Source organism: Anomalospiza imberbis, chromosome 6, assembly GCF_031753505.1.
Source record: "Anomalospiza imberbis isolate Cuckoo-Finch-1a 21T00152 chromosome 6, ASM3175350v1, whole genome shotgun sequence".
Classification (NCBI taxonomy): domain Eukaryota; kingdom Metazoa; phylum Chordata; class Aves; order Passeriformes; family Viduidae; genus Anomalospiza; species Anomalospiza imberbis.
Window position 1 is genome coordinate 17378055 of NC_089686.1, and position 18914 is coordinate 17396968.

The 18914-nt window shown below is 40.6% G+C and overlaps 1 protein-coding gene across 13 annotated transcripts in view; it reads left to right on the top strand.

Moving 5' to 3' along the window:
- Positions 1-18914, top strand: part of FOXN3 (forkhead box N3) — a 138217-nt gene that overhangs the window by 49265 nt on the left and 70038 nt on the right. For all 13 annotated transcript variants that reach the window (XM_068192631.1, XM_068192638.1, XM_068192637.1 and 10 more), the window contains one exon: positions 14487-14551. In XM_068192631.1, the coding sequence (XP_068048732.1) occupies positions 14487-14551 (65 nt within the window). The remainder of the gene's footprint in view (positions 1-14486; positions 14552-18914) is intronic.

Genomic DNA, 18914 nt, shown 5'->3' on the forward strand with positions numbered 1-18914 from the left:
GTGGTTAACATCGTTCTCTTCCTTGGAGAGGGAAGCAGGCACTAAGCCTTGCTGCCCTGTTGAAAAGACCACAATACGCACTCATGTAACACCATAATGGTCTGGGACTGAAGACTGGAGCTTGCTTGGAGACAGCAGAAAGAGAGGTCTTCCCTCTTCCTATCCCTCAGAAGGAGAATTACAAAAGGGGGAATTACCAAAAAGAATTACAGATGTTGTGAACTTTATAGGAAATGATGCAGTCTATTCATGCAAGACTGTGTGAAATAGTGACACTTCTGCCTTTCCCAAGAAACTGTTTCTCTTGGGGTGGCTTAGAGTCAACAGTTGTGTACAGATCACACAACTGTTATGTATTACCAGCTTTTTTCTTTCTTTATGTTTTCAGTGGAACTTAGTGCGAAATACCTATGCAGGCAGGCTTGAAACCTTTGCTTTCAGTTCACTGTGCCTGCAAGTACAGGGAAATTTCTCATCATGAAGGTGTAATGAGTTCTGCCATGTTCTTGATTTCCCTTCTGCATTTCATGTAAGCCTTTGTTAAAACTACTTTCATAGGCAAGTAATAGAATCATTGAGGTTTGAAAAGACCTCAAAGTTCAATGCTTAAAGCTGTTTTCCAGTGTGTCACTGAGAGGTTAGCAAGCATCATCTTGCCACTCAGGCTACTGTAGCCTGAATAATGGGCAAGATTGGGTTGTATGGGGAACAAAGAGAGTAACCTTTCCTTCAAAAGAAGGGACCCTTTATCTCTAGACAAAGCCATTAAAATAGTGCATTCTGCATATCTTTCTTTGAGCTGAGTTGTCATCTTTGGACTTGTTTATAACCAAGTATCTTAGTTCCCATCCAGAGTCCTTGTTAAATGCTAAATTTTTGTCCATTTTGTTTTTATTCCATTATACTTCTTGCATAACCTAGTGAATCTCAGTTGCTGCTTTCTAGTCTTCACAAGCTAGTCTAGCTAGAGTCCCTCCAAAAAAAAGAGGAGGAGACTTGAGAGACAAACCTGTCAGCTGAGTTTACACATGAGTTAATGAAGAAACACAGGCCCTTGTCCTGTCAATAGGAATTATGTGAATACCTTAAATAAGATTTAGTTGTGAAGTTATTCCATGCTGAAATGCTAAGGGCTGTAGAAATGAGCTGTAAAATTTCTGAAATAGAATGAAGACAGTAATAAAACCCAAAAACAGATTCAGCAGAGGAGCTAATGTGGAGGAGGAGATGTTTTATAAACAGGGATTGGTAATGACAACAGAGCGGCAGGTCCTCTTAGGTATAGGACAGAAAAATGGTTTCAAGAGGGTTAGGAATGGAATGAGATGACAGCAATTTCTGCTGAAGGTATCCAAGGCTGCTTTGCTTTGAGTCATGTTTGTGATCTGAAAATTAGGTGCAGGGATTTCCAAAAAGGAGTTGTTGCTTGAGCATGTTCCAGTTGAACTGAGAACTGCAGGTGTATTGGCCACATCTAGCAGAGGCAGCTATCTGGGTGGTTCAGCCCTGCAAATGGCTGAGCTTGCTGCTTTCTAGTTCATGAGTATTTACTATTAGCCCTTTGTGTGTTGGCTGGAAAATTCAGTGATGTTCTGTACATAACATTATAAAAAATATTTAATTATCAATGAAACCACCAACATGAGAATTAACTGGAGTGGTTTGGCAAAGTAATTTGTTCCATTTTTTTCCTTCCCTGATTTGTCAGAATTTACAAGTGATGCATGAAGAAAATATTTCTGCTTAATTGGTCATAGTAAACAGATACTTTTGTAAATTATTGTCTCTTAAATGTTTAAGAGATTGTGTCCGATTCATTTTATGACTGATTAGTATCATCTCACTAGAATGAACGAGCTTGCATCATCTGATTTTTGAAAAGCACAGTTTGATACTTTCTGTGATCTGCAGCTTTAGAGGGCTCAAATGCTGTTTGGGGATGTCAGGGTGTCACTGTCTCTTTCTAAACACTAGTCTGCCATAAGTAATTGTTTCCTGTAATCTAGCTCACTGATTTTCTGTACTTGAGGTGATCCAAGGAACAGCTTTACTCCAGGGATTAATTACACAGAGAAAGAGAGAGAGTGCATATACATTCTTGAACATATTTTTTCTAGTTAATATTAATAAGGGTATTTTGCAACTGTATGGCAGATACCAATTCAACTGAAGGGAGAATTACACAGTATCTGATATGTAACCATGCCCCTTAGCAGCTCCTTTCAGTGCCTCCAAAGATTGTGCTCTTCATTAGTGAAATACCTCTGGTTTTGGGGTTGCCCACCAGCTGATGGATCTCCCAGAACCTCTTGGTTTGTTGAGAATTTATGGTCTCCTCCACTGGCTGCTAAACCAGAGCTGTTCAGGGAGGGGCAGTGAGGATTGCTGAATTGCCATATTTGGGTTTATTCTGTAACTTTCTTGGGCTTTGTCAAGAAAGAGTAGATGGCCTAGACTCTCCCTCTGTGATGTTGTGTTTTGGCACAAGGTTGCTAACAAACTGCTGTAGAGATACACTATGCAGAAAAAAGAAACTCTGGTATTTGTGACTTTCTGTGATTTTTTTTTTTTAACGTTCGTAATGATTTTTTTCAACCTTCACCACATGGAGTCGCAGCAGATAAAACAGAAATGTAGAAACAAGTATCTCATTGCAAAAGCAATTGTAAAACTTCACCTTCTTCATATATCCTTTATTCCTGCACCTCTGCTTTCTACTGCAAATCCCCAAGTGAAGAGCAGTGTTAGAGCCTTGTCTTACTGAGTCCATTCAACTTCTGTACAAACAGCTGAGGAGAAGTAGCAGAGGGAAACAGACCACATCATGGATTCCACTGGGGAAGATGAGATTTGTTGAAATGACAAATGTTTTAAGACAATTTTGGGAAAAGTAGTCTCCTTTTTAGCAATACAGCTTCTTCAGTCATATGAGAAATCGCTAGCCTAAAGGTAGAAGAGAGACTTCTCACTATAAATTCTGTGAAGGTCAGCTTTTCTTTTCCTCACTGAGTTTCTTCATTCATGTAGATAATATTGTAACTTGAGAGAATTATTAGAATATTATTAAGTACAATGTTAGTATTCTCAACAGGCTGAATAGCTGTTCATAGAGGTAAGGATTAGGGATAAAGATGCACACTGAATTTTATTTCCCATTACCAGTGGGAGGTTTACTTTTCTGTTAAATGAAAGTGGCTAAAACGAGTCAAAATTAAGTCCTCTGAGTATTTGTCTACAGTTAGGTGTGCAGAACATATGAAATTTTTAATTTCATACCTCTGCTTTGAAGTTGGGTGCTGTGGTTATTGCTCCTGTAAAATTAACTAGGAGTGCTCTTGTTTCAGAGACCAGGGAAGTCCAAATCACACGCACTTCCCAGCCACAGTTCAGTGGGATTCTTCGTTTTGGCAGAGGCTATAGAGGGGGAAGGGACTTCACTAGTGTAGACATCCATGAGGTCTCATCTCTTCTGCAACTTGAATTTGAGGCCTTGTTGAGTTGAAGAGTTCTCAAGAATAAGTGGAGAAAGTTCACCTTCTACTGACTGGACTGAGCTGATAGGATAGAATTTGGTCAAACTTGTGCCATTTGCTTTAAATTTATTGTAAAGTGGAGGGCATATTGGAATTTGGCTTTTAATTTCCTCTGCAGCCAACCTGAAACATTTGGGATAAATTCAGGAGAAAAGCTGAGCTGTTGTTAGGTGCAGCTGATGTCAGTCAGTGATGAGGAGCCCTGGCAACAGCAGTGTGGGTTGTAAGTTGTCAGGAGGGCCCCAGACCTGAGGGGTGTGTCTGGGGGCTGGTCCTGCTCTGCCACTGTTTACTGGGTGTTTTTGAAGGTACCTTTTTACCTCTGTGTGTATGTTTTCCATTCTCTGAATGGAAATTATTTCTCTATAGCTCTGTGGGTGGGAGAATTGATATAGATGGTGTCTCTACACTGCTTCTGAGTACAAAAAATGCTATCTTTGGTTGAGTCTGTAGACCCAGACCCCAAGATGAGACAACCATTGCTGGATGCTGTAGGATTTTTTGTGTATGTATTAGGATATCTCTCCCCATCCCTAAAATACAGCTCCCAGTTCTTCAAAATGAATAGTCTTGGGAGTATGAATGAGTGAAAACTGACACATTTTGATACTAAATTTTTTATGCCCTAGCAGTTTATTTCTAAAAATAAAGTTTATTTCTAAAAATGTATCTCTAAGGATAACACATTATTTATGCATTAAACCTTTGTGTTGGTGATAGCATCCACAAACTATCTGTCATTTATCTTTTGAGCACCTTGCATGCTGTGCAGCACGGTCCTCAGCTCAGGTCTTCTAGGGGATAACGGTATTACCATGAATGCTGGACTCAGGTAGTAGATACGCATGAAGAGGTAGAATTGAGATGATGAAATATGTAATTGGGGCTTTTCAAATATGGGAATACTTCTGTTTTGATGCTCTTGTCATCATCATCATCATCATCATCATCATTGTATTTTCTGCTTTTACATAACAAAATCTCTGTACAAATCTCTGCAACCTCCTCTGCAGCAGTGTTACAGATCCTATAAGCACATTAAACTTCCCAGGAAAAAGTATCCTTAGCATCTGGGAGAGGTTAAATGTTCCAGGGGAGAGGTTAAACATTGGTTTGTTCTCTGCTGCTCTAATTCCAGAAGCCAGATTAGTTCTGAATCATCTGAACCACATTCATTCAAGATAAATGAGAAAGACCAAGTATGGCAAATTTCAGCTGGTAAGCGCCTTGGCTTTGAGCAAGTAGTGGAGGGGGAGTTCATACTGGCAGCAGCCTGCAGGTCATGCTTTGTTTTAAGTTCCCCTCAGTTCTTAGATTTGTGAAATGGGGAATCACACCATTCCAGATAAACAAGAATTTCAGCAAGCAACACGGAGCAGTTGGCAGAGCACACACGCACACAACTTTAAGGCCTCGCCTCCCTTTTCCCATCTATTTCTGTTTCATTTGACAGCAGATTTTCCCTTTTGCATATACACGTTTATAACTTTGTGCATGTTCAAGGTACATCGGTGTCTTTAAAGTGGACAAGTGGGGTGTGCTCAGGAATGGGTGACGAGCATTCAGCGGAGAGTTGTCACTCTCAAGTCCAATTGACAGGCCATGGTTAAGCCATGGTTAGGGATGTGACTGGGAGCCTTATGTAGGAAATATTTCTGAAATCCAGGCAGGTCAGTCAGCAAAGCTGTTTGAAATTCTGTAAGATATTAAAATGGAAGATTGAGGACTAGAGTAACAGAAGTCAATTGTGTGACCCTGGGCTTTTAAAAAACTTAATCAGTTTTGATTTGGGAGAGTCCTTCTTTTAGAAGAACATTACTGTTGTGCCTGGTTAATAGCTCTGCAGTTGCACTGCAGTTTAGTTGTTCAGGTGGTCAATATGGAATCTAGAGCCTTGTCTGTACTGTGGCATTAACTATCCGAGCAGACTCTTACACATAAAATTTAAAGTGAAGGTGGGCCTTAGGTATAGACAGTGTCTAGAACTCATTTGTTTTCCAGAACCTGAGATTCAGGAATTTTTTCCAGTGCAATTTTAAGCAAGTAAAACCAAATCAGAAATTAACCTCTTCTTTCCCACTTGTTTTGCAGCAAATGGAAGCAGAAAACTGAAGTGCTCCATTTGTGATTTTGTCAAATAGAGGAGACTCAAACTTCTCCCTGTTGGCCAGGTCAGCGTTTGATGCTGACCCAAAAGAGGAGACAGTCCTCCGTAGTCTCAGAGGCCAGTGGTTGTCTGTAAAAGAAATATTCTGTTCATCTGGGCTTCAGGGCACTGACTTGTGGTTTCTGCTTGAGCTGGCACAGGCACGCTCTGTAGCGCAGGAGCAAGTTTAGGTAACTCCAAAGTTTGCCCTGCATGACAACTACCAGTTATTCATCCAGTGGTAGTCTAGGAACCATTTAATAGCAGCTGTGAGAAAAACAGCACTATAGCAAGTGAAGTAACCTTGTATTTTTCCTTACTTTGAAATAAGGGAAATAAGTGGGAACAAATAATTGTGCTCTAGAAGCGAACTGTGTTGGTCCTTCCTTAACTACATGCACTTCAAAAGACTATTCCCTCACCTATTGTGTTGTTAACAATTCTTTATTCCTTCCAGAGAGATTCTGGACAGTCTTGTGTCAGTAAGCCTGTTTCTAGTAAAAGAGAAGAAAAATAAAACTCAGACAGAAAGGATGAAATTACTTGCCTGGAGTCACTGTGTGATTTCAGTGGTAGAGGCAGAATTAGAACTGGAGGCTGATAGGCAGCCTTTCACAATTCCCAATGGCGACAAATCTTTTTAAATTAAAAGTAACATGGGACAGTTGCCTCACCATGAATTTTCAAATATATCTGGATTTTCTCCTGTTTCAGTAATCAGCCTAGAATTATCTTTTGTTCACAAAATATATCTTAAAGTATTTAAACAGAGATTAATGAAAGATTTTCATTTTGCACTATGAGGCTGGTGTACCTTAAATAGCCATCTCTCTTTAAACAACTACTCTGTAGAAATTAAGATACTTTTTTTTAAATTAAACAAATCCTTTGTTGTTGTTCATAAATATATCATATTCAGTTCTCAGCAAAGACCAGCATTCTGGCCAAAGGCTAGAGAGTCTCACACAGGGGAGAAGGCTTCATATATCACACCAGCAGTGAGAGGGGCCTTTTGAGCACCACAGCAGAGTCATTGATGGGCTCCCATGGACACTTGACCATGTTTTTCTTGAAATTAGGAATTACCATTTTTATCCCAGATTTTGGAAATTTGAGAAGTTTTCTTTTAACTTTTTTTTAATCTGCCACCCTCCCCCCCCATCATGTTCTTGCTTAATTACTAAAGTGAAGACCATGGCAGGAGAATGGCTTTGGCTATTTGGAGAACATAAAGAATTTGACCAACTTTTCACTTCATCCTTCAAAAAATATTAAATTTTATTTTCAGGCATTTTGTTCGTGAGTGGTTTTCATGACCAACTTTTCTTTAGTCTTTAATGAAATTTAGATGTAATCCTTCTGGCAGTTGTGTCATATAGAAAACTCATTTAGAGTTCACGAGGGATCAGAATGTTATTGTTCACTTGAAAATGTGTTAGACACCCTAGAGAAACCAGGAAAGACTCCCTCTAGGAGCTTAAAGTCTCGATCTCACATGTTGCAGTAAGTGAGAGATACCGAGAGACAGTAAAAGAGGGAATTGCAGAGAAAAGAGAAGCATTGACAGAGTATTAGATTAGCAGTCATAAATTAAAAATCTGTATTGTGAATTACATAGATCTCTTTAACAGTAATGTTTTGTCAGTTATGGAAAATTTGAGAAGGTGGAGTAATGGGTTTGTATATTTAAAATCTCTAAAGTATTAATCAGTTTTCATTGAAGTCAGGAAATACCTTATCACCAGTCTTCAAGGTTATTTTTATGTATTGGCCCAGGTTAGTAGAGGGTTTTTTGCTTTGCTTGGAGAGGAAGCTTGCTTGTTTTGTTGCTGAGTGATGGCTAGTTGTGGTATTAACTGCCAGCAAGCTGCTGGCAAGGATTAGACTTTTTCTTTTCCTCATTAGCAAAACACAAGTATTACAGGTCCTGCAGTATGTGAATACTTCTGTATTGCTCAACAGGTAAAATGTCAGTGATCAGTTCATTAAAACAAATATGGTTATATACCCAGATGGAGAGAATTACTCTCTTTGGAGTGCAGTAGTGTCATTCCCTCCCATGCAGTAATGGCATTAAAATTGAGTGTAGAAAAGGAAGCTGATACAACAGTGGAAGGATGTGAGGTCTCCAGTGCAAGCAGTAAAGAGCTGACAAGTGTTACAAGAGTCATCAATCAGAAGGAGCTACTTTCTGTCTTGTGTTCACTCTGCAAGCTCATGGCAGTGTGGTTTGGACCAAGTGACCTCCTCCTGTGCCATTCAACACCACTCTGCAGACCACATTTGTTCAGCACAGGAGACAAGAAGGCTGCTCACCACTGTAGTTGGGACCATTTCCTATGCCTTACACAGGGTGATTGCCATAAGGAAGTGCTATTCATCTTCCAGCATGAAGGAATGCTGTATTCCCACAAAAACATACTTAACCTATTTTCCTCAGTTACAGCAGCATCCTAAATTTACTTCTCAAGTAATGGTAAAAACCGAAGTCTTCCAGCTTAGTTGGACAACCATTTATACCCCTTATAGTAGCAGTTTGCACCCTGCTGGCATTGGGAGCTGAATGTGCTTGTCAAGAGCATCATTCCCTGCTGCCTCCAGATACAGGGTTTAATGGGCTCCATCCAGATAAGGCATCTACAACTATTGTTATCAGCAACTTGAACATAAGACTGACTAACTGTGATTTAGTTGCTTCTCAGAAACTTTTGGAGGTGGGTTTCTAAGCCTGCACGATGCTTCGTTCATTGCTCTTTAAGAAAATGATTTATTTCTTCTAGGTTTGGTGTTCTTGGCATTTCCTTCAGTTCACTCTTTGTCAGAGGTGTTGGTGAGACTTGGAAGAGAAGCATTTTGCACTGTGGATGGTTGGTAATGGAATACTTACAGCTTGGGTACAGCAATGCCTTCTTTCCCTTCACTTGGTAATGGCAGCTTCTGTTCCCAGAAATTTTTTCAATTATCTCGCTGTCCTCAGAGCTGGTATTGCCCCCAGGGCAAAGGGGGATAGTTGCAGTGTATTGGGTTGAGCTGTAGAGGCAGTTCAGTCAATCATCTTTTCTTGTTCCCATCATTTTTGCTGCTGGTGAGAGCTGGAGGGGACATCCTCCATTTCCTTGCTGCCTGTTCGTGGTCTAGCAGCTGTTTGCTTACTGCAGACTGAGTTGGGTATTTTGTTTGCCACAGCTTGTTAGCTTACAGCTGACACTGCTCATATTTCTGTCCTTTACCGAGCTGTCCTGCCCTGTAGTCCAGGCTTTCCTGAAAGCCAGGATGTACTTTGGTACTAGCCAGCAGCTAATTCCACCTCCTCTGGGCCATGGTGGGCAAAGGTGTGTGTGTGGAGCAGTTTCCCTTCCTCTCCACTGACCTGTCCTTCATTAGGCTAATAAGTATCAGCTTTGAATGCCTTTGAAATGTGTGTTCAGGGGCTAGTGTTGGCCTTTATGTTTGCTTTCCCCTCTTTCTGTGTCTTCCTGCTTTACCATCACTCTCTGGACATATTTGGTAACATGGTCATTGGCCTGTGTTTATTGCCTGGCATCTGTGTTTTCATAATCCCTTAATTGTGGTGTGTAGTGCCACACAATTGAATTTGGTTTGAATTTTTAGTTGTTTGGGTTTTTTAAATCTATTAATCAAGCCTCTCTGCCAAAGAGGCCTGTGAGAGCTTTTGGCATAGTTGTGAAATACTGCAACTGTGCAAGAGAATTCTTACTCTTGCTTTTTTTAGTGCTTGGCTTCAAGACGGTAGTCTCCTTGCTCTAATGTGAATTCCAGAAGACAAAGGATTTATGTTTCCTTTTTTAAAGTTTCTTCAAGCCTGTGCACCTTTTGAAGACTTTTATAAATGTCCACCATACATTTTGGTAGAAATAATTAATTGGGGCTCACACACATTATTGCTTCTGTATGCCCTGGGAGCTCCTGGTTGGGCTGGCCAGCTGCCATGAACCCTCACTGGCTGGACAGTCTTCATATTGGCCTGGTTTCCAGCAGAAACAGTATTCAAATCAACACATTCCTGTAGAATGTTTTAGATTTCAACAAAGTTTTCCTATGGAAAGCCTTTCCTCAGAAAAATCCCTGAAGTCAAGAAGCTTCCCATGTCTGGGGCCCAGTGGCACAACAAAGTTTCCTGCTGGTTGTGTCTTCAGAGAAAGTATGGTTCATTGCTTGCCTTGAGTGGAAATCAAGTCCCATTTGCCATTAAAAATTGCTAGCACATCCATGGGAATGGTGGGCTTTGATCAGAGGTGGCTCCCAGTTCTTCAGGGGTTAAACACCATCCTCCATCAGTTCTCTCAGATACAGGTTCAGCAGGCTGTGAATGCTTCATTTGCTCCCTGTGGTGGTGCACAGATGCCACAGTGCCAATGACTGTGCTTTGGAGAGAGGTGGATTGTGCACTGGATGCCTCTGGGCTTGTACCCCTGGATCCTGTGTTACACATTCACTGCAAATACTGTTGCAGCCTGGATATCCTGTTGGCTGAGTGTATGCTTCAAACTATAGTATTTTCTGAAAATCAAACCTGTGGTCCTTAGCAGGTAGCTGTTGATGTTTCACATGTTGTCTGAATTGTTCTTTCAGTATGTTTGCTTGAAATCTCAGCTTACTATGGTTGATCAAGGTCCATCTTCCACCCACTCATGCAAGTGCCCTGTGCTCATCTGCTTCTCAGAGTTAGGCCAGTCCAAACATGTCCAAAGCAAAAATGTATTAGGCCCCAAGTTTCTTCATAGTGAGTTAAGAGTTCAAACTACTTACTACTTTTTTTCCAAGAGATATTGCTTTAGTCAGTGTGTTTAGTTGGTAAATTTGGGGGAAAACTCTTCCATCAATAATGCTAATGGCATAAATATTAATTTTATATCAGGTATTGATTACAAAAGAAAATCATAGACCCAGATTTTGCATTTTTATTCTGCCTAAATGCAGAATATGCTGTTACTTCTGTAGGAGAACCAGACATTCTTCTATTGTAGATTACAGGCTACGCTGAAGAAACAACTTGTTTGAAAAAATGCCTGAGATGGACCAAATTATTTGGGTTTTTATTGGTGGTCTTTAGAAGAATGAACTTCTTGAAATGGTTTCTTAATCTGGAACAGAGAGGAAGAAGCTTTTGAACACTTTAAATTGAGAGATAGTTCAACTCTGTCATTTGTCAACTTGGAATATGTTTTAATAATTAATAGTTTCTGAGACTTCACATACAAAAGTTTGGGAACAGAAAAAAATTTACCCAGTGCAGATCAGACATAGGTAAACTTCTGCAAAGCCAAACACAAAAACCAAACACAAAAGTTTGTTGCTTCAAAAGGCTTGATGGTTGCTGCAGTACATTATTTACATGCTTTAATTCTTTAGCTCCCTTCCCTGGGAGGGCACAGTTAATTTTCTCAGCTCATGTGGGTTTGTGCTGAATCAGATGGAGATTTTTATGAGAGCCCTGGGCCTTTTTTCAAATTGGAAAAAAAAGATAAATCACTATGGCATTGTTTCTCTAGTGGAGACATGTTGTCTATTCAAATATATACGCTTTCCCCACTCCTTTCTTTAACCCTCTTCCACCCACTTACGACAGCCTGGGAGTGAATTTCTTTTGCAGTGTCATTTCAGAATTTCACTCTTTCTTTTCTCTTGGGCTTTTGAAAGGCATATAGTTGCCATACTGTGATTTCTGATTGGTAAATCTCTACAGTATCAAGACAATGCTATGGCTTTCTATTTGTAGCCTGATGGATCCTGTTCCAGAGATTATGCGGGACTCTGATACACCGTAACATATGTTACAGGAGTGAATCCTACAGGAGTGTGAATACCCTCGACAGCTCTTGACCTTCCTTTGAGCTGAGGAGCTACACTGAAGAGCAGGCGTTTACTATAAGGAATGCAAACAATTGGTTGCTTAAGCACTATGAAGTGAGCGTATGTTCAGACAAGTGTGTGCCCCATGCTCTCCAGCACTTAGAATGTAGGCCTACTTAACTTCTTTTTGGTCATTTTGTTTTCTCTCTCTCAATTCTCCTTTTTGTTAAGGAGTATTGAAGGTTTTTATTACTCACATAATTGGTTTGGATTTATATACAGTCCTTATTTTAACATGGTGAATTTTTTACATATTAGCACAAGACTATCTGCAGAATAATTGTGGAAGAAGCAGTTTTCTTCTATATGGCATTTTAACAGAACTTTGCTAATGCTGTCAGTGACAGCACCTCTTTCATTTCATTTCATTTTTTGTAGCAGTTGTCAACTCACGAGGAGACAAAAGTGACTTTGAGTTGAAATGGATTGTAGGGCTTGGTTCACACTTTGTGTCCGTAGAGGAAGGATTACCTCCTTAAAAATGCAGAGTGCCTTACAGCAATCTTACCGAAGGATATTTAGTCTCTTCCTTATAAATGGTGCCTGAATTTGAGCATAGGGCAGTTATTTATATATTGGTAGCACAGTTTCATGATGCTAATTTCAGTAAAAGCGTAGCATATTGGAGCACCTATGATTGTCTTCAAGCTGTAGAGGATTTTGAAACTTGTTTCCTGAGTACAGGAAAGATTCTGTGGCAGCCTATCTCTACCACCTGCCTTAACAATGCTGCAACAAATAGTTACTTCCCCCAGGTACCGTGGTTTTAAAATACTTGCTGTGCCTGAGCCCTTGGATCCCATCAGCAAAATCCTACAGGCAGTGTCTCCTGCTGAGAATTGCCCACAGAGCAGGAGTGGGAGTAGTGACATTTCTGCTCTGGGCAGCACAACCTGCAGATGCCCATGGAGAGGATGAGCTGTGCCATAGGGAAGGGAGGAGTGCACCTGGACTGCAGTCAGCAGTACTGTTAGGAAAAGAGTGTGGTGGTTTGTAACACCAGCAACAAATTAGACTCCAAATAAGCCACTCTCCCTTCCTTCACCCCATATGGTAAGGGAGGGACAAGAGTGGAGACTGTGGGTTGAGATAATTTACTGAAAGCACAAATCAATGGAATAAGAAATGTACAATAACAACAACAATATTAATACCAGAAGTATACAAAGAGAGAAGTTATTTTATCCACAATAAAGGTATTCGCTGCGAGAAACAAAAACAAGATGGTGGACACACCCTGTAGATTGTGTCCATGTGGCTTCCCCAGACAAAGACAATATGGTGATCATTCCTGTAGTAGTTGGGAACACAGGCAAGATGGTGAGGGTGCTCCTCTGGGTAGTGTTTTCTGTCACCCAGCCCAAAACAACCAAAAACAGTGACAAGCAAGCCTCCCAAAAGCTAGATCATCCAAGTTGGGTTGTGCTGCTGCTCCACTGGGTCCAGTTCCTCGCTGGTGCCTGTGCTGCCATTTCTACGGCTCTGATGTGCTGGAGGTCAGCCCCAGGGTTGCTGCTGCTTTCCAGCCATTCCGCCACGCTCCTTTGTGCTTGGTTTGGCTGGGCTCTTTTCAGCTTCTCTCAATGGGCACAGCAGGGTTGGGGTCACCCCCCCACCACTCCTTTCCCCCTAGCACCGTCTGCTCAGCACCATCATGGATTCACATTTTCACCACTTTTTCATCACTGTGTCTGATAACTGTATTCCAGTGAAAACAGGAGGGAGACCAATGGTGGTGGTAGAGACTGAGTCTTCAGAGGCTGATCCCAACAAGTTCCCACTGTGGAGGCAAAATGGTGCACTTCCAGTGGGGTGCCTGGCTTTTCCTCCCAGACCATGCCCGCAGTGGTGGTGCGGGGGGTGTAGAATCACAGCTTGGCCTCGTCACCTCCTGCAGCCGGAGCAGGAGCAGGGTTGCCTCACCTCAGTCCTCTCACTGGGAGAGGTGGTGGTGGGTGGCTGCTGCAGGGAAGCTTCGTCACAGCCTCCCATCCCCTGTCGCCAGCACCGCAGGTTGTTGGAGCAGATGCGCCGCACTCCATTTCCCACAGCTCTGTGGAGCTACTCCAAGGCATCAAAGGAAACAAGGTTTAGATGATCCTACCAGTGTTCCCTCCTCTTCCTCCTCCTGTGTTTGAAATATTGTTGCCTTCAGCTGCACTTGTCATAGGAGTGGCCTCTTGGAGGCCATCACCTTCGGGCAGCCTCTGCGTGAGCAGGAGGCGAAGCACAAGTGGGGCCTGGCCGTGTCTGAGTTCAGGGCAGGGCCTTGGTTCAGGCAGGCAGTGACACCTGCCTGGCACTCGGTGGCCCCTGTGGCCACTGCCCTGACAGCGCCTCACGGGAGCCGCCACGGTCACCAAGCGCACGGCGAAGGCCGAGATTTGTCAGTGGTGCTGGTGGACGATGTGTCGAGCTGTGTTTTCTGGTGCGGTGAGGGACCGGTGCGTGCGAGGGGCCTCGGTGGGTGAAGCACGGGAGCTGCCCCGCGTCTGGCCAGGGCTGTCCTGGGCAGACGCATCAGCTGGGGCAGCATATTGTCACATCTGAGTGAAGGCCGTAAAACATTGGAGTTTTTAGCAGGTACCTTTGGAAAAGGGCATGTATTTTTCTGTACTTAGAATTCAGCAAATAATTTTGACATTGATTTGATGTTTTTTATTATTTATTTGAAATTGCTTTTTTCTCTCTTCCTCCAAGAGGCTGTGGGTGTGTGCTCTGCTGAGGAGGTTTTTCCTCATGAAGAAAATGTCGATCTTGAATCAAATTAACCTGTTTTTAACATGAAATATTAGACCCTTGCTTGAAGGCAAAAGTGTCATGATGTTACATTAGCTTTAAGAACAAAAGAGAATTTATGCAAATAGTAACTTATAATTGCATCTTCTAATGCAAAAGTGATTTTCTTTACACTTGTTTCTTATTCCCTTCAGCACATCAGGTCCACCCATTTGGCCAGGAAGCACCTTTTTCAAGAGAAATGGAGCCCTTCTACAAGGTAGGTAATAGATACTGCATCTTGGAGTAACTATTCTACTTGAGAAATAACTTCTGCAAATTGCACAGCTTTTTTGATACTCACCTGGCAAGAAATAACCAAATGTTTTTTTGTTTCCTTTACCCTTTCTCCTTTATTGCGCATCTGGTGCCTTGAAAATGACGGTTTACCACGTACAGTGAGTGTAGTCTGTGAAAGTTGCTGCTTTTTTTCTTTCCTCAGATCATTAAATTGCTTGCTGTAATATATGGTGAAGGGTGGCTTTTTGTTTTTTCCTTTTGTGTGGATAAAGAGTGCCCAGAAGGAAATGTTCCAGGAACATCACTTTTTATCTCTGTGGATGAAACAAGGTTGTTCTTTGGGAGAGATCCTTTTTTTTTGCCCCTAAATTGTGCTGATAGCAAAAGGTACCAGAAGGTAGGTATCCATGATGTAGTGGGGAAAACAGTGTCAGAGTGTATGTCTCAAGAAAGCTACCATGGTTAATAGTGCTTATATTCATAGAACAGTGTTAAATACAATTTCCATTGTATGGACAATATATACAGAAGCTATATGACTGCAGTTTCGATAGCTGAAAATTTTAAGTCTACTTTACCAGACTTCTTAAAATAGTTTTTCACTGCTGTGTCGCTTTATATTTCTGCCACTCTTAAAGGAGGTGTCTTAGGAGCACAGAAGGCTGTGTCCCCAGACTGCGAGTGTTTCTCTATGGTGCAAAGTAACTTACACTATTGAGGATCATTTTATGGTCTTTGCAAGGATTTATCCATGAGTTGTTTCAGTTTCCTTTTCATTCTCCTGGTGACAAGATTTTCTGGTCTTTCTTCTGACAGAAAATGCTCTATAATGTTCTCAGGAGCATTTATCCAAATCACCTACGATGGAATTTTACTCACGTTGAGACACACAAGCAAATAATTCGTTGTGAGGCAGTATTACCTTCTACACACCAATGGAATCCAGCATCTGAGGTTTACCTGAGAATGTTTTTCAAGTTAATTCCTGCACATATCTAAGAATTTGCATAACTCCATTTGTTATCTATGCCGAGATTTTTTCAAGTGAATTTTAAATACATTAAAACATTCAGATTATTTCTTAGTACTAGGGGATGGTATAAATTGTAGAGTTTAGCTGCTTTTGGCTTTAGTCTGATCAGATAGATCTGCTACCTTTACAGTCCTTCCCAATGAGAAGAACTAAATTTTAATTTATTTTCTTGTAAGGAAAAATAACTTGTGAAATAGCTTGATTTGTTTCACTTTTTCAACAATTCTGATTTTAAATGAATATCTACATATATGTAGTCTTCGTAATGTGAGTTGATAAAATGTAAACTTGCTCTGTCAAGTCTGTATGGCAGAAATGTTTTACCTTTTCTTAAGATGCAAGATACTAGGAATTAATAACAGCTGTTTTTGTAGTCCTCCCTATCTCAGTTGTTGCATAAAGCCTTCTGACAACAAAGAAGAATACACTGTTCTCTACCCTTTTCTCCTCTGCCCTCATCTGCCTTCCATGTTGGGGTGGAAAATCTAAAAGCCCAAAACTTTTCAACATATTAAAGAAATAGAGAAAAGAGATGATAGACTTTTCAAGCAACTGACAAAGCCTAACAGACCTTTAACTGAGTTGGCATTCCGCGTTGCCATTTCAAGTGGAAAATGCAGCCAAGTTGGACTGTAATATGCATGATACAACTGAGGTTGGAAGGATGAGAGAGTATGAAGAAAAACCTAATTAAAGTAATCTTTTAACACTTCCTGGTTATAATTTTAAAGCAAGAAGATAAATCAATGAAGCCTTCCTTTCTGTCTTTTTGCTTTCATTTCTCTCTTTGGATTTTTCCGTACAGTAGGCTCTTTAATATATAGGCTTTAGCAGGTTGCACAGAAATAGTGCATCCACCTCTCTGCTGCTTCTCTGAGCGTCTTTTTCCAGGAGACCCATGTAAGAAATGGTGGCAGTGCAGGGAGGTGTGACATGAGGGGTAGGTATTTGTCATGATGCCTTGAGAGGCTACTTGGAACAGCAGCTAGACAGTGTTAAAGGAATAAAGTAGGTATTTATTAAAAAAGGCCTTCAAAGGATACACCTTGGGCAGTACAAGAGCCCAGCCATGGCTCTACCCAAGATGGACCCCAGATCACAAGTTTTCACACTTTGATAAGTTTTGGTCCATTGACGTATTGGGATTAATTGTCTAACTACAGCTTCAGGTTATGAAGTCCCATCCTCCCAGATTGCTCTCCTCAGTTTCCCATTGTTTATACTTTTTGGGCCTGAAGTTGCAATGGTATCCTTGGTTCTTGGGCTGGGAAAGGATTGTTTTGTCTAACTGAACTGTGAGAACTTGCTAACATTTTATATGAAGTTCAGAGTTATATACTAATGCAATACAGAATCTGGAAAATACGAAAGCTGAAACTTAAGGTATCAGTCAATACCTATGTTACATGACCATCTGTAGTATTTTTCCAATGCTTATATTCGGCTTAATGCAATCAGGAGAATGAAAATTTTACTCAATTATTGGTTTCAAGTTATAGTACTGCCTTTAGATTGGCAAAAGTTGAGGTAGCAAAGGGATTTTAAAGTATTTTTACTTGACAATTGTTCTACTATGTTTGAAAAGAATGTTCACTGTGTTGTAGACAATCATACAGAATACTTCTGTAATTATAGTAAATGTGATATTCATGTGCACTTGTCACACCTCACTTCTTCTGAGTTCTTAAGAAAAATGTTCTTTTTCTGGTCTGAGGAATGAAGAGAGAAAATTCCACAATGTAAATAGTGCTTTCTTTAGCCAAGAAGACTTGTAGATGCTCCTGGTTTCCATTCATTTTATATTAGAAGTATTTGGCAAAATAATCTAAACCATTGTAAAGAGTTTAACATATTTCTTCTGAGAAAGTGGCTGAGAAAACAGTTATCTGTGTACCTCCGAATAGCAAAGGAAGAGAAAGAGAGGCTAAAATTCATTTTAGCTATTCTCTGTCCTTAATATTTTTGACGTGAGAGGGATTAATTCTCTGTTACTTTCTGGCTTTGAATTCTTTGAAGAATTTTGAAATATTTTTACACCGTTTTCTTTTTGCCTGTGATTTCATTAGATACGAGATGGCTGCCTTAGGTGGTTTGTTTTTGGTGAGGATCATGGTACTGTTGTTCTTAGCATTAACTCTGTAACCAGTTACTCTGTATTGAATAAGTCACCTGCCTAGGTACTTTTTGTAGTCTTGAGCTCTTTCTGGTAGGTGAAAGTTACTCCCTATATCCTTGTGCTGCTTGGTCTTCTTGAGAAAAGTCCCATGCAGAGGTTAATTTAGGTAGGGCCTTCAGTCTTACTGGACTCTTAATGTCTTCTTGCAAAACTTACCTGTGTGTCCATGGAAATTGCTGTGTTCTAGCCTTTGGGATTTCCATATAAAATAGGTTTTTGCTCTTGCTGCTTTTATTCTTCTGTTGTTTTTTTTTTTTTTTTTTTTTTTTGTAGCTTGTTACTATACATATTGTGTGTTTGTTTCAAATAATGGCTTTTTTTTTTTTTTCTTTTTTAATCTGCTCTATGGAGAGCCTTTGTTCCCAGTGTTTTTTCTGTTCTGATCTGTCATAACACATTCATTTTTATGTAATAAAATATATGTGAGGAAGAAGTCCTTGTGATGGAAAATATCTAGATATATTCTAAACTCTTAAGGAGCTTATACTGTGGAAGATATGTGGGGCCATAGTCACATTAATTTCAAGACCTTAAAACTAATATATGGTGTTCTGAAAAGGGCAGTTTCGTTGCCTCTGCTCTGATCTTGGGTGTTAAGCTTGTGTTACAGACTTGAGCATGCAGTTGCTCACAGATCAGCAGTAATAATAAAACTATTTTGCTGTTGATATGTCTGACACTGTTTCTGGACAAACTAAAAACACATCTTCAAATTACCTTTTAGCAGCAGTCATATAAATTCCAGTGGCTGAGTGCCACCTGTAAGATGTAACTGGACTGTAGAGGGGTTTGATTTATTTTCCTAAAGATGTAACTTATTTTTCTTAGGGAAAAAAAACGCAAAACAACAAAGTTACTACTCTTTTTTAATCTTACTTGTCCTCACACTTTAATAAATTAAATGCAGCATATTACAGTGCCTTTTTGTATCATATTTGTTCTGTCTCGATTTGTCTTCGTTGTCTGGGGAAGGAAAGTGAGCGTGGGTCATCCAGTACCTATTGCTGATGGGTGTCCTCACTGAGACTTGATGGTCCACCTTTCAATTGTGCCTGACCTACTCTTAGTAGTAGAGCTGCAATCCTTGCCAAGCTGTCTGTGTTCTGGTGTGAGCAAGGCCCTCCACTTCCTCTT